At 46.7% G+C, this 21089-nt stretch overlaps 1 protein-coding gene across 1 annotated transcript in view; it reads left to right on the top strand.

Annotated features, from left to right (window-relative positions):
* TMEM41B (transmembrane protein 41B) overlaps nt 1-21089 on the top strand; it is a 37898-nt gene that overhangs the window by 9244 nt on the left and 7565 nt on the right. Inside the window, exons 4-5 of the mRNA XM_082270755.1 lie at nt 2558-2651; nt 4749-4853. Coding sequence (XP_082126881.1) covers nt 2558-2651; nt 4749-4853 — 199 coding nt within the window. The remainder of the gene's footprint in view (nt 1-2557; nt 2652-4748; nt 4854-21089) is intronic.

Here is a 21089-nt window from a genome sequence, read left to right as displayed (position 1 = left end):
AATGGTTAAATGGAACCAGTAGATCCTTCAATGTAAGCAACAAAGAGTGGTGCAGGCAGAAACCTTGCACCACTCTTCTATGCTGAGGAAATGGAGCAGATACTTTGTAAATGAGCTTTAATATTAGTAAACTGCAATCTGATGTAATGCATCTCCAGCCTCTTTCCATCCCCCGCAGCACGTATGTAGGCTCTGACCATCTCCCCGCAGCACCTATGTATGCTCTGACCATCTCCCACAGCACGTATGTAGCCTCTGACCCTCTCCCGCAGCACGTATGTAGCCTCTGACCCTCTCCCGCAGCACGTATGTAGCCTCTGACCCTCTCCCGCAGCACGTATGTAGCCTCTGACCCTCTCCCGCAGCACGTATGTAGCCTCTGACCCTCTCCCGCAGCACGTATGTAGCCTCTGACCATCTCCCGCAACACGTATGTAGCCTCTGACCATCTCCCGCAACACGTATGTAGCCTCTGACTATCTCCCGCAACACGTATGTAGCCTCTGACCATCTTCCGCATCACGTATGTAGCCTCTGACTATCTCCCGCAACACGTATGTAGCCTCTGATCATCTTCTGCAACGCGTATTGTAGCCTCTGACCATCTCCCGCAACACGTATGTAGCCTCTGACCATCTCCCGAAACATGTATTGTAGCCTCTGACCTTCTCCCGCATCACGTATGTAGCCTCTGTCCATCTCCCGCAACACGTTTGTAGCCTCTGACCATCTCCCGCAGCACGTATGTAGCCTCTGACCATCTCCCTGCAGCACGTATGTAGCCTCTGACCATCTCCTGCAGCACGTATGTAGCCTCTGACCCTCTCCCGCTGCACGTATGTAGGCTCTTTCCATCCCCCGCAGCACGTATGTAGCCTCTGACCATCTCCCTGCAGCACGTATGTAGGCTCTGACCATCTCCCGCATCACGTATGTAGCCTCTGACCATCTCCCGCATCACGTATGTAGCCTCTGACCATCTTCCGCATCACGTATGTAGCCTCTGACCATCTCCCGCAACACGTATGTAGCCTCTGACCATCTCCCGCAACACGTATGTAGCCTCTGACCATCTCCCGCAACACGTATGTAGCCTCTGACCATCTCCCGCAACACGTATGTAGCCTCTGACCTTCTCCCGCAACACGTATGTAGCCTCTGACCTTCTCCCGCATCGCGTATGTAGCCTCTGACCGTCTCGCGCAGCGCGTATGAAGCCTCTGACCGTCTCGCGCAGCGCGTATGAAGCCTCTGACCGTCTCGCGCAGCGCGTATGAAGCCTCTGACCGTCTCGCGCAGCGCGTATGAAGCCTCTGACCGTCTCGCGCAGCGCGTATGAAGCCTCTGACCGTCTCGCGCAGCGCGTATGAAGCCTCTGACCGTCTCGCGCAGCGCGTATGAAGCCTCTGACCGTCTCGCGCAGCGCGTATGTAGCCTCTGACCGTCTCCCGCAATCGATATCCAGCTGTCACATGACACAGCTCTCTCCCAGCCTGTCTGCAGGGAAACATAAGCAGGAGGAGCTTCTAATCCTCTGCTGCTGGGTCACATGTTTAAGATAAAAAAAACAGCCTTTGGAATACAGAGTAAAAATATCAATAAACTTTTAAATTGTCAAATGTATATTTGAAATCTTTATTATTTTTTGGCAATAACAGGGTGTGGGCGGTTTTCTGCTAGTCACAGGCTGTGTCACGCCCCTCCAGCTTGTGTCTTAAAATAAGAGGGTGAAGCCTCCATCAATCTACTGTACATGTAATATCCCGCCCCCATTGTGTTTGGTTAGTGAGGAGGGAGGGAGTGGGCAGTCATTTATCACTGTGTATACGCCCACTTGTGTGATTCTATAGTCACATGGGCTGCTCAGATGTGATGGGGAGGAAATGCTCAGCATAGAAACTCACTGAAAACTGAGCATGTGCAGAGCTGCCAACACTGCTCTGCAAAATTCCCAACTGCACTGGGGACATGGACAGAAGGGGGGAAGGTTAATAGTGACAGTGAGTATGAACAGCATGTAATACACCATTTATTGATCGTTTTTAGTGACACTTTAAGGCCTCTTATATATTGAAAGTTGACCACTCTTCAGTGTCCGGGGATCGGTTCCTGTGATGGAGATCATGTGATCGGGGCTCCTGTGATGGAGATCATGTGATCGGGGCTCCTGTGATGGAGATCATGTGATTGGGGCTCCTGTGACGGAGATCATGTGATTGGGGCTCCTGTGACGGAGATCATGTGATCGGGGCTCCTGTGACGGAGATCATGTGATCGGGGCTCCTGTGACGGAGATCATGTGATCGGGGCTCATGTGACGGAGATCATGTGATTGGGGCTCCTGTGACGGAGATCATGTGATCGGGGCTCCTGTGATGGAGATCATGTGATCGGGGCCAGACCAATGTGAGAGTCCCATTGTAGAGATACACAGCAGAAGGCAGGCATTGATGTAGATTGTTATAGGTGAAGATTTTATCTTATCAGCCGCTGCATTGCAGTCTGTACATTGATCGATCGCTGAATGCGGAATCTTCCTTAACTGCGATATTTCCAGTCTACAGACCTTCGCTATTCCAGGCTCCATATTTCTCAGTATCCTGTCCGGATTCCTCTACCCCTTCCCCCTGGCTCTCTTCCTCGTCTGCTTGGTGAGTACCTGGGGAACCTTTTCCACTCCTGGCTTAAAAGACAAGTATGGGATTTTTTTATTTATTTATTTTTTAAACCGTTTTTTTTCTGACCGCCCGCCGCAGTTATATTGCGGCAGAGCGGCTCTCCTGCGCAAACCTACGTAGGTATACATCGGTCGCGCGCCTGCAGCTAGGGGGCGAGTATGAGCTGCCGGTGGCGCGCTCCCGCCCCCGCTCATCAGTGGGGGGCTCCGATTGCCGCCTGAAACCTGCGATCGTTCCCCGCTGAGAGAGACGAATGATCAGATGTTGTAAACACAGCCGACCGTTCTTCTCTCTGGAATGATCACAGAGTGCCTGTGATCCTTCTATATAGGATCACAGGTCTCTATGATCATTTCACAAGCCACGCCCCCATACAGTTAGAAACACACCCCTAGGTACACATTTAACCCCTTGATCACTCAGTGTTAACCCATTCCCTGCCAGTGTCATTAGTGCAGAAAAAAAAACCTGTGATTTTTTTTTTTTTTTTTCAAATGGTTCAAGTATTATTTTCAAGATTTCCTTCCTAGAGATCCCAGATATTTTTTTCCGCTGGAAATAATCCTCTTCTATCTGTCAAAGAAATGCACACAAGATGTCTGCTGGTTGTACTTTGTATCGATCTACATTGTAATACATTGTAAACACAGCCGACCGTTCTTCTCCCTGGAAAGATCATAGAGCCCATGTGATCTTTCTATATAGGATCACAGGTCTCTATGGTCACTTCAGAAGCCACACCCCCCCCCCCCCCCCCACAGTTAGAATCACTCCCCTAGGCTCACATTTAACCCCTTGATCACCCACAATGTTAACCGCTTCCCTGCCAGTGTCATTAGTACAGTAACAGTGCATATTTATAGCACTGATTACTGTAGTAATGTCACTGGTACCCCCAAAAAGTGTCAAAAATGTCAGTCAGGGGTCCGATCTGTCCGCCGCAATGTCGCAGTCCGGCAAAAAATTGCAGATCAGCGCCATTACTACTGTAGTAAAAAAAAAAAAATGACATAAATCTTTCCCGTAGTTTGTAGACGCGATAACTTTTGCGCAAAACCAATCAAAATACGCTTATTGCGATATTTTTGGTAAAAAAAAAAAAAAAAATGTAGCAGAAAACAAATTAGCCTAAAATGTTAAAAAAAAATTTGATTTTTAATTTTTTTTTTTTTTTTTGGGAATGTTATATAGCAGAAAGTTAAAAATGTTTTTTTTTTTTTAAATTGTCTTTTTTGTTAACACAAAAAATTAAAACCGCAGAGATGATTAAATACAACTAAAAAGAAAGCTCTATTTGTGGGGAAAAAAATGATATACATTTCTTCTTTTTTTTTTTTTTTTTTTGGGTAGAGCGTTGAAATAAGACTGTGCTGTATCGCAAAAAAATGGCCTGGTCATAAAGGGGGGGTAAATCTTCTGGAGCTGAAGTGGTTAAACTATGGGCAGGAAGAGTACAAAAAAAGCGTCCTCTTGGTGGGTGGGCCTTGACGGTGAAAGGTCGCACATTGGCATACCTCAATGCAAATAATCCTGTGCTGAGAGTGCGCACACACCCCCGGCCCCCCCACCATACATAGTCACATCAGTCACATGATCATAAAGCCGGCGTTAGGGGTTAAAGGAGAAGTGTGGTATTTGTAAAAACAAAAAAATAGAAAAACCTCCACTCACCTCTATGCTACAGCATTGGTCACCTGTCCGCTCTAATCCTGAGGACTGAGCAGTCACATGACTGCTGATGGCTCAGTTCTCGGTCAGCTTGGAGTGGAGAACAATGAAATTTCTTCTCAGCAGCACTGGACATTTTTGTAGCCTTTCAACAATACTCCCTGGGAGCTTCTCCCTCTCATTGTCTATTTCCAAAGGGTTCAGCCTCCCCTCTCAGCTCTCCTGGCTCTGCAGTCTGGCAGGAGTATATACATACATACATACATACATACATACATACATACATACATACATAGTCAGGTTGAGAAAAGACAGAAGTATGTGTATCACAAGACTGGCTGAACAGGAATACAAACCTCTGTTGGGTACGTGTCCACTCACTCTCCTCTCCTCTCCTTCCAGTGTTCAGGACTTGGAGCGTCATTCTGCTACATGCTGTCCTATCATGTCGGGAGGCCGGTCGTCTACAAATACCTGACAGAGAAAGCCGTCAAATGGTCAGAGCAGGTAATCAACTTCTCATGGAGGGATTCAGTTATTGGCATCCACTGGCAGCATACAGGATCCGTTCTATAATCCATTGTATACAGACAGGATCCATTCTATAATACATTGTATCCATACAGGATCTATTATGTAATCCATTGTATACATACAGGATCCATTATATAATACATTGTATACATACAGGATCCATTATATAATACATTGTATACATACAGGATCCGTTTATAATACATTGTATACATACAGGATCTATTATATAATACATTGTATACATACAGGATATATTATATAATACATTGTATACATAGAGGATCCATTATATAATACATTGTATACATACAGGATCCATTCTATAATACATTGTATACATAGAGGATCCATTATATAATACATTGTATACATACAGGATCCATTCTATAATACATTGTATACATAGAGGATCCATTATATAATACATTGTATACATACAGGATCCATTATATAATACATTGTATACATACAGGATCCATTATATAATACATTGTATACAGACAGGATCCATTATATAATACATTGTATACATACAGGATATATTATATAATACATTGTATACATAGAGGATATATTATATAATACATTGTATACATACAGGATCCATTATATAATACATTGTATACATACAGGATCCATTATATAATACATTGTATACATAGAGGATCCATTATATAATACATTGTATACATACAGGATCCATTATATAATACATTGTATACATACAGGATCCATTATATAATACATTGTATACAGACAGGATCCATTATATAATACATTGTATACATACAGGATCCATTATATAATACATTGTATCCATACAGGATCCATTATATAATACATTGTATACATACAGGATCCATTATATAATACATTGTATACAGACAGGATCCATTATATAATACATTGTATACATACAGGATATATTATATAATACATTGTATACAGACAGGATCCATTATATAATACATTGTATACATACAGGATCCATTCTATAATACATTGTATACATACAGGATCTATTATATAATACATTGTATACATAGAGGATCCATTATATAATACATTGTATACATAGAGGATCCATTATATAATACATTGTATACATACAGGATCCGTTCTATAATACATTGTATACATACAGGATCCATTATACAATACACTGTATCCATACAGGATCCATTATATAATCCATTGTATACATACAGGATCCATTCTATAATACATTGTATACATACAGGATATATTATATAATACATTGTATACATAGAGGATCCATTATATAATACATTGTATACATACAGGATATATTATATAATACATTGTATACATACAGGATCCGTTCTATAATACATTGTATACATACAGGATCCATTATACAATACACTGTATCCATACAGGATCCATTATATAATCCATTGTATACATACAGGATCCATTATATAATACATTGTATACATACAGGATATATTATATAATACATTGTATACATAGAGGATCCATTATATAATACATTGTATCCATACAGGATCCATTATATAATACATTGTATACATACAGGATATATTATATAATACATTGTATACAGACAGGATCCATTATATAATACATTGTATACAGACAGGATCCATTATATAATACATTGTATACATACAGGATCTATTATATAATACATTGTATACATAGAGGATCCATTATATAATACATTGTATACATAGAGGATCCATTATATAATCCATTGTATACATACAGGATCCATTCTATAATACATTGTATACATACAGGATATATTATATAATACATTGTATCCATACAGGATACATTATATAATACATTGTATCCATACAGGATCCAATGATATCATACAGATTCCAGAAGCGGTGCTGTCACCCATAGGCTCCCATATTCCAGTCTTTGTCGGTGCTCCCTCATCTCCCCTGCAGCAAGGAAGGGGTTAACACCAGGGGTGATCAAAGGGTTAAATGTGTCCCTAGGGGGTGCTTTCTCTGTGTGTGTGTGTGTGTGGGGGGGGGGGGGTTGATGGTCTCACTAAATGAAAACAGAGATCTGTGTTCCTAAATATCAGGAACAGGGGGTTCCTGCCTTGTTTACATCCGCAGACCGCTATTCTGTCTCTATGGGGAGCGATCACAGGTGCCCGGCGGTCGTGACCTGCTGATTGGCTCCCACTGCGGCCAATCGGCGCATTGTCATTACAAGGAGCAGGAAGGGGATGTCCCACCCCTGCCGCCTTCTGTGGCTCACCCGTCCCACTGGGATACTCGAGTGACCAGCCGGCACATCCGCAGGCTGGCCGAAGACCCAAACAAAGCGACATTCGGCCCTGATCAGGTCTCCCATGTAAAAACTCTGAAGCGATGACATCACGTCCGGGGACTGGAGCCTTAAAGGCACAAGATTTAAAGAAAAAAAGACTGCATCCAAAACAGCAGAACTTGGCGTTTTAAATTCTTTTAAGTGTAGTGGAGGAGTTTGGTGTCTTTTAGCCCCCCGATCCTTCTATAAAGAGTACCTGTCACTCCTATTACTGTCACATTCCTCCCCGATCCCTCCATAAAGAGTACCTGTCACTGCCTATTACTGTCACATCCCCCGATCCCTCCATAAAGAGTACCTGTCACTGCTATTACTGTCACATTCCCCCCGATCCCTCCATAAAGAGTACCTGTCACTGCTATTACTGTCACATTCCCCCCGATCCCTCCATAAATAGTACCTGTCACTCCTATTACTGTCACATTCCCCCCCGATCCCTCCATAAAGAGTACCTGTCACTGCCTATTACTGTCACATTCCCCCCCAATCCCTCCATAAAGAGTACCTGTCACTCCTATTACTGTCACATTCCCCCCGATCCCTCCATAAAGAGTACCTGTCACTGCCTAATACTGTCACATCCCCCCCCCCCCGATCCCTCCATAAAGAGTACCTGTCACTGCCTATTACTGTCACATTCCCCCCGATCCCTCCATAAAGAGTACCTGTCACTGACTATTCCTGTCACATTCCTCCCGATCCCTCCATAAAGAGTACCTGTCACTGCTATTACTGTCACATTCCCCCCGATTCCTCCATAAAGAGTACCTGTCACTTCCTATTACTGTCACATTCCCCCCGATCCCTCCATAAAGAGTACCTGTCACTCCTATTACTGTCACATCCCCCCCAATCCCTCCATAAAGAGTACCTGTCACCTCCTATTACTGTCACATTCCCCCCGATCCCTCCATAAAGAGTACCTGTCACTGCTATTACTGTCACATTCCCCCCCCCCCCCCGATCCCTCCATAAAGAGTACCTGTCACTGCTATTACTGTCACATTCCCCCCCCCCCCCCCCGATCCCTCCATAAAGAGTACCTGTCACTGCCTATTACTGTCACATTGCCCCCGATCCCTCCATAAAGAGTACCTGTCACTGCCTATTACTGTCACATTCCCCCGATCCCTCCATAAAGAGTACCTGTCACTGCTATTACTGTCACATTCCCCCCGATTCCTCCATAAAGAGTACCTGTCACCTCCTATTACTGTCACATTCCTCCCGATCCCTCCATAAAGAGTACCTGTCACTGCATATTACTGTCACATTCCCCCCGATCCCTCCATAAAGAGTACCTGTCACTCCTATTACTGTCACATTCCTCCCGATCCCTCCATAAAGAGTACCTGTCACTCCTATTACTGTCACATTCCCCCCCCGATCCCTCCATAAAGAGTACCTGTCACTGCTATTACTGTCACATTCCCCCCGATCCCTCCATAAAGAGTACCTGTCACCTCCTATTACTGTCACATTCCTCCCGATCCCTCCATAAAGAGTACCTGTCACCTCCTATTACTGTCACATTCCTCCCGATCCCTCCATAAAGAGTACCTGTCACTGCCTATTAGTGTCACATCCCCCCCCCCCCTGATCCCTCCATAAAGAGTACCTGTCACTGCCTATTACTGTCACATTCCCCCCGATCCCTCCATAAAGAGTACCTGTCACTCCCATTACTGTCACATTCCCCCCGATCCCTCCATAAAGAGTACCTGTCACTCCTATTACTGTCACATTCCTCCCCGATCCCTCCATAAAGAGTACCTGTCACTCCTATTACTGTCACATTCCCCCCGATCCCTCCATAAAGAGTACCTGTCACTGCTATTACTGTCACATTCCCCCCGATCCCTCCATAAAGAGTACCTGTCACTTCCTATTACTGTCACATTCCTCCCGATCCCTCCATAAAGAGTACCTGTCACTCCTATTACTGTCACATTCCCCCCCCGATCCCTCCATAAAGAGTACCTGTCACTGCTATTACTGTCACATTCCTCCCTGATCCCTCCATAAAGAGTACCTGTCACCTCCTATTACTGTCACATTCCTCCCGATCCCTCCATAAAGAGTACCTGTCACCTCCTATTACTGTCACATTCCTCCCGATCCCTCCATAAAGAGTACCTGTCACTGCCTATTAGTGTCACATCCCCCCCCCCCCTGATCCCTCCATAAAGAGTACCTGTCACTGCCTATTACTGTCACATTCCCCCCGATCCCTCCATAAAGAGTACCTGTCACTCCCATTACTGTCACATTCCCCCCGATCCCTCCATAAAGAGTACCTGTCACTCCTATTACTGTCACATTCCTCCCCGATCCCTCCATAAAGAGTACCTGTCACTCCTATTACTGTCACATTCCCCCCGATCCCTCCATAAAGAGTACCTGTCACTTCCTATTACTGTCACATTCCTCCCGATCCCTCCATAAAGAGTACCTGTCACTGCCTATTACTGTCACATTCCCCCCGATCCCTCCATAAAGAGTACCTGTCACTTCCTATTACTGTCACATTCCCCCCGATCCCTCCATAAAGAGTACCTGTCACTTCCTATTACTGTCACATTCCCCCCGATCCCTCCATAAAGAGTACCTGTCACTTCCTATTACTGTCACATTCCTCCCGATCCCTTCATAAAGAGTACCTGTCACTTCCTATTACTGTCACATTCCCCCCGATCCCTCCATAAAGAGTACCTGTCACTTCCTATTACTGTCACATTCCTCCCCGATCCCTCCATAAAGAGTACCTGTCACTGCCTATTACTGTCACATTCCTCCCGATCCCTCCATAAAGAGTACCTGTCACTGACTATTACTGTCACATTCCCCCCGATCCCTCCATAAAGAGTACCTGTCACTTCCTATTACTGTCACATTCCTCCCCCGATCCCTCTATAAAGAGTACCTGTCACTGCCTATTACTGTCACATTCCTCCCGATCCCTCCATAAAGAGTACCTGTCACTCCTATTACTGTCACATTCCCCCCGATCCCTCCATAAAGAGTACCTGTCACTGCTATTACTGTCACATTCCTCCCCGATCCCTCCATAAAGAGTACCTGTCACTGCCTATTACTGTCACATTCCCCCCGATCCCTCCATAAAGAGTACCTGTCACTGCTATTACTGTCACATTCCTCCCCGATCCCTCCATAAAGAGTACCTGTCACTGCCTATTACTGTCACATTCCCCCCGATCCCTCCATAAAGAGTACCTGTCACTCCTTTTACTGTCACATTCCCCCCGATCCCTCCATAAAGAGTACCTGTCACTGCTATTACTGTCACATTCCTCCCGATCCCTCCATAAAGAGTACCTGTCACTCCTATTACTGTCACATTCCTCCCGATCCCTCCATAAAGAGTACCTGTCACTCCTATTACTGTCACATTCCCCCCGATCCCTCCATAAAGAGTACCTGTCACTCCTATTACTGTCACATTCTCCCCCCCCCCCCCATCCCGATCCCTCCATAAAGAGTACCTGTCACTGCCTATTACTGTCACATTCCTCCCGATCCCTCCATAAAGAGTACCTGTCACTGCTATTACTGTCACATTCCTCCCTGATCCCTCCATAAAGAGTATCTGTCACCTCCTATTACTGTCACATTCCCCCCGATTCCTCCATAAAGAGTACCTGTCACTCCTATTACTGTCACATTCCTCCCTGATCCCTCCATAAAGAGTACCTGTCACTCCTATTACTGTCACATTCCTCCCGATCCCTCCATAAAGAGTACCTGTCACCTCCTATTACTGTCACATTCCTCCCGACCCCTCCATAAAGAGTACCTGTCACTGCCTATTACTGTCACATTCCTCCCGATCCCTCCATAAAGAGTACCTGTCACCTCCTATTACTGTCACATTCCTCCCGACCCCTCCATAAAGAGTACCTGTCACTGCCTATTACTGTCACATTCCCCCCGATCCCTCCATAAAGAGTACCTGTCACTCCTATTACTGTCACATTCCCCCCGATCCCTCCATAAAGAGTACCTGTCACTGCCTATTACTGTCACATTCCTCCCTGATCCCTCCATAAAGAGTACCTGTCACTCCTATTACTGTCACATTCCCCCCGATCCCTCCATAAAGAGTACCTGTCACTCCTATTACTGCCACATTCCCCCCGATCCCTCCATAAAGAGTACCTGTCACTGCCTATTACTGTCACATTCCTCCCGATCCCTCCATAAAGAGTACCTGTCACTGCCTATTACTGTCACATTCCTCCCGATCCCTCCATAAAGAGTACCTGTCACTGCTATTACTGTCACATTCCCCCCGATTCCTCCATAAAGAGTACCTGTCACTGCTATTACTGTCACATTCCCCCCGATCCCTCCATAAAGAGTACCTGTCACTGCCTATTACTGTCACATTCCTCCCGATCCCTCCATAAAGAGTACCTGTCACCTCCTATTACTGTCACATTCCTCCCGACCCCTCCATAAAGAGTACCTGTCACTGCCTATTACTGTCACATTCCTCCCGATCCCTCCATAAAGAGTACCTGTCACTGCCTATTACTGTCACATTCCCCCCCGATCCCTCCATAAAGAGTACCTGTCACTGCTATTACTGTCACATTCCCCCCGATCCCTCCATAAAGAGTACCTGTCACTCCTATTACTGTCACATTCCTCCCGATCCCTCCATAAAGAGTACCTGTCACTCCTATTACTGTCACATTCCTCCCGATCCCTCCATAAAGAGTACCTGTCACTGCCTATTACTGTCACATTCCCCCCCGATCCCTCCATAAAGAGTACCTGTCACTCCTTTTACTGTCACATTCCTCCCGATCCCTCCATAAAGAGTACCTGTCACTCCTATTACTGTCACATTCCCCCCGATCCCTCCATAAAGCGTACCTGTCACTCCTTTTACTGTCACATTCCCCCCCGATCCCTCCATAAAGAGTACCTGTCACTTACTATTACTGTCACATTCCTCCCCGATCCCTCCATAAAGAGTACCTGTCACTGCCTATTACTGTCACATTCCCCCCCGATCCCTCCATAAAGAGAACCTGTCACTCCTTTTACTGTCACATTCCCCCCGATCCCTCCATAAAGAGTACCTGTCACTGCTATTACTGTCACATTCCTCCCGATCCCTCCATAAAGAGTACCTGTCACTCCTATTACTGTCACATTCCCCCCGATCCCTCCATAAAGAGTACCTGTCACTGCTATTACTGTCACATTCCCCCCGATCCCTCCATAAAGAGTACCTGTCACTCCTATTACTGTCACATTCCTCCCGATCCCTCCATAAAGAGTACCTGTCACTGCTTATTACTGTCACATTCCTCCCGATCCCTCCATAAAGAGTACCTGTCACTCCTATTACTGTCACATTCCCCCCGATCCCTCCATAAAGAGTACCTGTCATTGCATATTACTGTCACATTCCCCCCGATCCCTCCATAAAGAGTACCTGTCACTCCTATTACTGTCACATTCCCCCCGATCCCTCCATAAAGAGTACCTGTCATTGCATATTACTGTCACATTCCCCCCGATCCCTCCATAAAGAGTACCTGTCATTGCATATTACTGTCACATTCCCCCCGATCCCTCCATAAAGAGTACCTGTCACTCCTATTACTGTCACATTCCTCCCGATCCCTCCATAAAGAGTACCTGTCACTCCTATTACTGTCACATTCCCCCCCGATCCCTCCATAAAGAGTACCTGTCACTGCCTATTACTGTCACACCCCCCCGATCCCTCCATAAAGAGTACCTGTCACTCCTATTACTGTCACATTCCCCCCCGATCCCTCCATAAAGAGTACCTGTCACTCCTATTACTGTCACATTCCTCCCGATCCCTCCATAAAGAGTACCTGTCACTGCCTATTACTGTCACATTCCCCCCCGATCCCTCCATAAAGAGTACCTGTCACTGCCTATTACTGTCACATTCCCCCCCAATCCCTCCATAAAGAGTACCTGTCACTGCCTAATACTGTCACATCCCCCCCCCCCCGATCCCTCCATAAAGAGTACCTGTCACTGCTATTACTGTCACATTCCCCCCGATCCCTCCATAAAGAGTACCTGTCACTGACTATTCCTGTCACATTCCTCCCGATCCCTCCATAAAGAGTACCTGTCACTGCTATTACTGTCACATTCCCCCCGATTCCTCCATAAAGAGTACCTGTCACTTCCTATTACTGTCACATTCCCCCCGATCCCTCCATAAAGAGTACCTGTCACTCCTATTACTGTCACATCCCCCCCAATCCCTCCATAAAGAGTACCTGTCACCTCCTATTACTGTCACATTCCCCCCGATCCCTCCATAAAGAGTACCTGTCACTGCTATTACTGTCACATTCCCCCCCCCCCCCGATCCCTCCATAAAGAGTACCTGTCACTGCTATTACTGTCACATTCCCCCCCCCCCCCCCCCGATCCCTCCATAAAGAGTACCTGTCACTGCCTATTACTGTCACATTGCCCCCGATCCCTCCATAAAGAGTACCTGTCACTGCCTATTACTGTCACATTCCCCCGATCCCTCCATAAAGAGTACCTGTCACTGCTATTACTGTCACATTCCCCCCGATTCCTCCATAAAGAGTACCTGTCACCTCCTATTACTGTCACATTCCTCCCGATCCCTCCATAAAGAGTACCTGTCACTGCATATTACTGTCACATTCCCCCCGATCCCTCCATAAAGAGTACCTGTCACTCCTATTACTGTCACATTCCTCCCGATCCCTCCATAAAGAGTACCTGTCACTCCTATTACTGTCACATTCCTCCCGATCCCTCCATAAAGAGTACCTGTCACTCCTATTACTGTCACATTCCCCCCCCGATCCCTCCATAAAGAGTACCTGTCACTGCTATTACTGTCACATTCCTCCCTGATCCCTCCATAAAGAGTACCTGTCACCTCCTATTACTGTCACATTCCTCCCGATCCCTCCATAAAGAGTACCTGTCACCTCCTATTACTGTCACATTCCTCCCGATCCCTCCATAAAGAGTACCTGTCACTGCCTATTAGTGTCACATCCCCCCCCCCCCTGATCCCTCCATAAAGAGTACCTGTCACTGCCTATTACTGTCACATTCCCCCCGATCCCTCCATAAAGAGTACCTGTCACTCCTATTACTGTCACATTCCTCCCGATCCCTCCATAAAGAGTACCTGTCACTGCCTATTACTGTCACATTCCCCCCGATCCCTCCATAAAGAGTACCTGTCACTCCCATTACTGTCACATTCCCCCCGATCCCTCCATAAAGAGTACCTGTCACTTCCTATTACTGTCACATTCCTCCCGATCCCTCCATAAAGAGTACCTGTCACTGCCTATTACTGTCACATTCCCCCCGATCCCTCCATAAAGAGTACCTGTCACTTCCTATTACTGTCACATTCCCCCCGATCCCTCCATAAAGAGTACCTGTCACTTCCTATTACTGTCACATTCCCCCCGATCCCTCCATAAAGAGTACCTGTCACTTCCTATTACTGTCACATTCCTCCCGATCCCTTCATAAAGAGTACCTGTCACTTCCTATTACTGTCACATTCCCCCCGATCCCTCCATAAAGAGTACCTGTCACTTCCTATTACTGTCACATTCCTCCCGATCCCTTCATAAAGAGTACCTGTCACTTCCTATTACTGTCACATTCCCCCCGATCCCTCCATAAAGAGTACCTGTCACTTCCTATTACTGTCACATTCCTCCCGATCCCTTCATAAAGAGTACCTGTCACTTCCTATTACTGTCACATTCCCCCCGATCCCTCCATAAAGAGTACCTGTCACTTCCTATTACTGTCACATTCCTCCCCGATCCCTCCATAAAGAGTACCTGTCACTGCCTATTACTGTCACATTCCTCCCGATCCCTCCATAAAGAGTACCTGTCACTGACTATTACTGTCACATTCCCCCCGATCCCTCCATAAAGAGTACCTGTCACTTCCTATTACTGTCACATTCCTCCCCCGATCCCTCTATAAAGAGTACCTGTCACTGCCTATTACTGTCACATTCCTCCCGATCCCTCCATAAAGAGTACCTGTCACTCCTATTACTGTCACATTCCCCCCGATCCCTCCATAAAGAGTACCTGTCACTGCTATTACTGTCACATTCCTCCCCGATCCCTCCATAAAGAGTACCTGTCACTGCCTATTACTGTCACATTCCCCCCGATCCCTCCATAAAGAGTACCTGTCACTGCTATTACTGTCACATTCCTCCCCGATCCCTCCATAAAGAGTACCTGTCACTGCCTATTACTGTCACATTCCCCCCGATCCCTCCATAAAGAGTACCTGTCACTCCTTTTACTGTCACATTCCCCCCGATCCCTCCATAAAGAGTACCTGTCACTGCTATTACTGTCACATTCCTCCCGATCCCTCCATAAAGAGTACCTGTCACTCCTATTACTGTCACATTCCTCCCGATCCCTCCATAAAGAGTACCTGTCACTCCTATTACTGTCACATTCCCCCCGATCCCTCCATAAAGAGTACCTGTCACTCCTATTACTGTCACATTCTCCCCCCCCCCCCCCGATCCCTCCATAAAGAGTACCTGTCACTGCCTATTACTGTCACATTCCTCCCGATCCCTCCATAAAGAGTACCTGTCACTGCTATTACTGTCACATTCCTCCCTGATCCCTCCATAAAGAGTATCTGTCACCTCCTATTACTGTCACATTCCCCCCGATTCCTCCATAAAGAGTACCTGTCACTCCTATTACTGTCACATTCCTCCCGATCCCTCCATAAAGAGTACCTGTCACTCCTATTACTGTCACATTCCTCCCGATCCCTCCATAAAGAGTACCTGTCACCTCCTATTACTGTCACATTCCTCCCGACCCCTCCATAAAGAGTACCTGTCACTGCCTATTACTGTCACATTCCTCCCGATCCCTCCATAAAGAGTACCTGTCACCTCCTATTACTGTCACATTCCTCCCGACCCCTCCATAAAGAGTACCTGTCACTCCTATTACTGTCACATTCCCCCCGATCCCTCCATAAAGAGTACCTGTCACTGCCTATTACTGTCACATTCCTCCCTGATCCCTCCATAAAGAGTACCTGTCACTCCTATTACTGTCACATTCCCCCCGATCCCTCCATAAAGAGTACCTGTCACTCCTATTACTGCCACATTCCCCCCGATCCCTCCATAAAGAGTACCTGTCACTCCTATTACTGTCACATTCCTCCCGATCCCTCCATAAAGAGTACCTGTCACTGCCTATTACTGTCACATTCCCCCCCGATCCCTCCATAAAGAGTACCTGTCACTGCTATTACTGTCACATTCCCCCCGATCCCTCCATAAAGAGTACCTGTCACTCCTATTACTGTCACATTCCTCCCGATCCCTCCATAAAGAGTACCTGTCACTCCTATTACTGTCACATTCCTCCCGATCCCTCCATAAAGAGTACCTGTCACTGCCTATTACTGTCACATTCCCCCCCGATCCCTCCATAAAGAGTACCTGTCACTCCTTTTACTGTCACATTCCTCCCGATCCCTCCATAAAGAGTACCTGTCACTCCTATTACTGTCACATTCCCCCCGATCCCTCCATAAAGCGTACCTGTCACTCCTTTTACTGTCACATTCCCCCCCGATCCCTCCATAAAGAGTACCTGTCACTTACTATTACTGTCACATTCCTCCCCGATCCCTCCATAAAGAGTACCTGTCACTCCTATTACTGTCACATTCCCCCCGATCCCTCCATAAAGAGTACCTGTCACTGCTATTACTGTCACATTCCCCCCGATCCCTCCATAAAGAGTACCTGTCACTCCTATTACTGTCACATTCCTCCCGATCCCTCCATAAAGAGTACCTGTCACTGCTTATTACTGTCACATTCCTCCCGATCCCTCCATAAAGAGTACCTGTCACTCCTATTACTGTCACATTCCCCCCGATCCCTCCATAAAGAGTACCTGTCACTCCTATTACTGTCACATTCCTCCCGATCCCTCCATAAAGAGTACCTGTCACTCCTATTACTGTCACATTCCCCCCGATCCCTCCATAAAGAGTACCTGTCATTGCATATTACTGTCACATTCCCCCCGATCCCTCCATAAAGAGTACCTGTCACTCCTATTACTGTCACATTCCCCCCGATCCCTCCATAAAGAGTACCTGTCATTGCATATTACTGTCACATTCCCCCCGATCCCTCCATAAAGAGTACCTGTTATTGCATATTACTGTCACATTCCCCCCGATCCCTCCATAAAGAGTACCTGTCACTCCTATTACTGTCACATTCCTCCCGATCCCTCCATAAAGAGTACCTGTCACTCCTATTACTGTCACATTCCCCCCCGATCCCTCCATAAAGAGTACCTGTCACTGCCTATTACTGTCACACCCCCCCGATCCCTCCATAAAGAGTACCTGTCACTCCTATTACTGTCACATTCCCCCCCGATCCCTCCATAAAGAGTACCTGTCACTCCTATTACTGTCACATTCCTCCCGATCCCTCCATAAAGAGTACCTGTCACTCCTATTACTGTCACATTCCCCCCGATCCCTCCATAAAGAGTACCTGTCACTGCCTATTACTGTCACATTCCTCCCGATCCCTCCATAAAGAGTACCTGTCACTGCCTATTACTGTCACATTCCCCCCCGATCCCTCCATAAAGAGTACCTGTCACTCCTATTACTGTCACATTCCCCCCGATCCCTCCATAAAGAGTACCTGTCACTGCCTATTACTGTCACATTCCCCCCGATCCCTCCATAAAGCGTACCTGTCACTCCTTTTACTGTCACATTCCCCCCCGATCCCTCCATAAAGAGTACCTGTCACTTACTATTACTGTCACATTCCTCCCCGATCCCTCCATAAAGAGTACCTGTCACTGCCTATTACTGTCACATTCCCCCCCGATCCCTCCATAAAGAGTACCTGTCACTCCTTTTACTGTCACATTCCCCCCGATCCCTCCATAAAGAGTACCTGTCACTGCTATTACTGTCACATTCCCCCCGATCCCTCCATAAAGAGTACCTGTCACTGCTATTACTGTCACATTCCCCCCGATCCCTCCATAAAGAGTACCTGTCACTCCTATTACTGTCACATTCCTCCCCGATCCCTCCATAAAGAGTACCTGTCACTGCCTATTACTGTCACATTCCTCCCGATCCCTCCATAAAGAGTACCTGTCACTCCTATTACTGTCACATTCCCACCGATCCCTCCATAAAGAGTACCTGTCACTCCTATTACTGTCACATTCCCCCCGATCCCTCCATAAAGAGTACCTGTCATTGCATATTACTGTCACATTCCCCCCGATCCCTCCATAAAGAGTACCTGTCATTGCATATTACTGTCACATTCCCCCCCGATCCCTCCATAAAGAGTACCTGTCACTGCCTATTACTGTCACATTCCCCCCGATCCCTCCATAAAGAGTACCTGTCACTGCTATTACTGTCACATTCCCCCCGATCCCTCCATAAAGAGTACCTGTCACTCCTATTACTGTCACATTCCTCCCGATCCCTCCATAAAGAGTACCTGTCACTGCTTATTACTGTCACATTCCTCCCGATCCCTCCATAAAGAGTACCTGTCACTCCTATTACTGTCACATTCCCCCCGATCCCTCCATAAAGAGTACCTGTCATTGCATATTACTGTCACATTCCCCCCGATCCCTCCATAAAGAGTACCTGTCATTGCATATTACTGTCACATTCCCCCCGATCCCTCCATAAAGAGTACCTGTCACTCCTATTACTGTCACATTCCTCCCGATCCCTCCATAAAGAGTACCTGTCACTCCTATTACTGTCACATTCCCCCCCGATCCCTCCATAAAGAGTACCTGTCACTGCCTATTACTGTCACACCCCCCCGATCCCTCCATAAAGAGTACCTGTCACTCCTATTACTGTCACATTCCCCCGATCCCTCCATAAAGAGTACCTGTCACTCCTATTACTGTCACATTCCCCCCCGATCCCTCCATAAAGAGTACCTGTCACTGCCTATTACTGTCACACCCCCCCGATCCCTCCATAAAGAGTACCTGTCACTGCCTATTACTGTCACATTCCCCCCCGATCCCTCCATAAAGAGTACCTGTCACTCCTTTTACTGTCACATTCCCCCCGATCCCTCCATAAAGAGTACCTGTCACTGCTATTACTGTCACATTCCCCCCGATCCCTCCATAAAGAGTACCTGTCACTGCTATTACTGTCACATTCCCCCCGATCCCTCCATAAAGAGTACCTGTCACTCCTATTACTGTCACATTCCTCCCCGATCCCTCCATAAAGAGTACCTGTCACTGCCTATTACTGTCACATTCCTCCCGATCCCTCCATAAAGAGTACCTGTCACTCCTATTACTGTCACATTCCCACCGATCCCTCCATAAAGAGTACCTGTCACTCCTATTACTGTCACATTCCCCCCGATCCCTCCATAAAGAGTACCTGTCATTGCATATTACTGTCACATTCCCCCCGATCCCTCCATAAAGAGTACCTGTCATTGCATATTACTGTCACATTCCCCCCCGATCCCTCCATAAAGAGTACCTGTCACTGCCTATTACTGTCACATTCCCCCCGATCCCTCCATAAAGAGTACCTGTCACTGCTATTACTGTCACATTCCCCCCGATCCCTCCATAAAGAGTACCTGTCACTCCTATTACTGTCACATTCCTCCCGATCCCTCCATAAAGAGTACCTGTCACTGCTTATTACTGTCACATTCCTCCCGATCCCTCCATAAAGAGTACCTGTCACTCCTATTACTGTCACATTCCCCCCGATCCCTCCATAAAGAGTACCTGTCATTGCATATTACTGTCACATTCCCCCCGATCCCTCCATAAAGAGTACCTGTCATTGCATATTACTGTCACATTCCCCCCGATCCCTCCATAAAGAGTACCTGTCACTCCTATTACTGTCACATTCCTCCCGATCCCTCCATAAAGAGTACCTGTCACTCCTATTACTGTCACATTCCCCCCCGATCCCTCCATAAAGAGTACCTGTCACTGCCTATTACTGTCACACCCCCCCGATCCCTCCATAAAGAGTACCTGTCACTCCTATTACTGTCACATTCCCCCGATCCCTCCATAAAGAGTACCTGTCACTCCTATTACTGTCACATTCCCCCCCGATCCCTCCATAAAGAGTACCTGTCACTGCCTATTACTGTCACACCCCCCCGATCCCTCCATAAAGAGTACCTGTCACTGCCTATTACTGTCACATTCCCCCCCGATCCCTCCATAAAGAGTACCTGTCACTCCTTTTACTGTCACATTCCCCCCGATCCCTCCATAAAGAGTACCTGTCACTGCTATTACTGTCACATTCCCCCCGATCCCTCCATAAAGAGTACCTGTCACTGCTATTACTGTCACATTCCCCCCGATCCCTCCATAAAGAGTACCTGTCACTCCTATTACTGTCACATTCCTCCCCGATCCCTCCATAAAGAGTACCTGTCACTGCCTATTACTGTCACATTCCTCCCGATCCCTCCATAAAGAGTACCTGTCACTCCTATTACTGTCACATTCCCACCGATCCCTCCATAAAGAGTACCTGTCACTCCTATTACTGTCACATTCCCCCCGATCCCTCCATAAAGAGTACCTGTCATTGCATATTACTGTCACATTCCCCCCGATCCCTCCATAAAGAGTACCTGTCATTGCATATTACTGTCACATTCCCCCCCGATCCCTCCATAAAGAGTACCTGTCACTGCCTATTACTGTCACATTCCCCCCGATCCCTCCATAAAGA

This window comes from Pelophylax lessonae (assembly GCF_965119305.1).
Source record: "Pelophylax lessonae genome assembly, chromosome: 10".
Lineage (NCBI taxonomy): Eukaryota > Metazoa > Chordata > Amphibia > Anura > Ranidae > Pelophylax > Pelophylax lessonae.
Note: the sequence above shows the minus strand (reverse complement) of the source record. Positions and strands in the feature narration are given on the sequence as shown.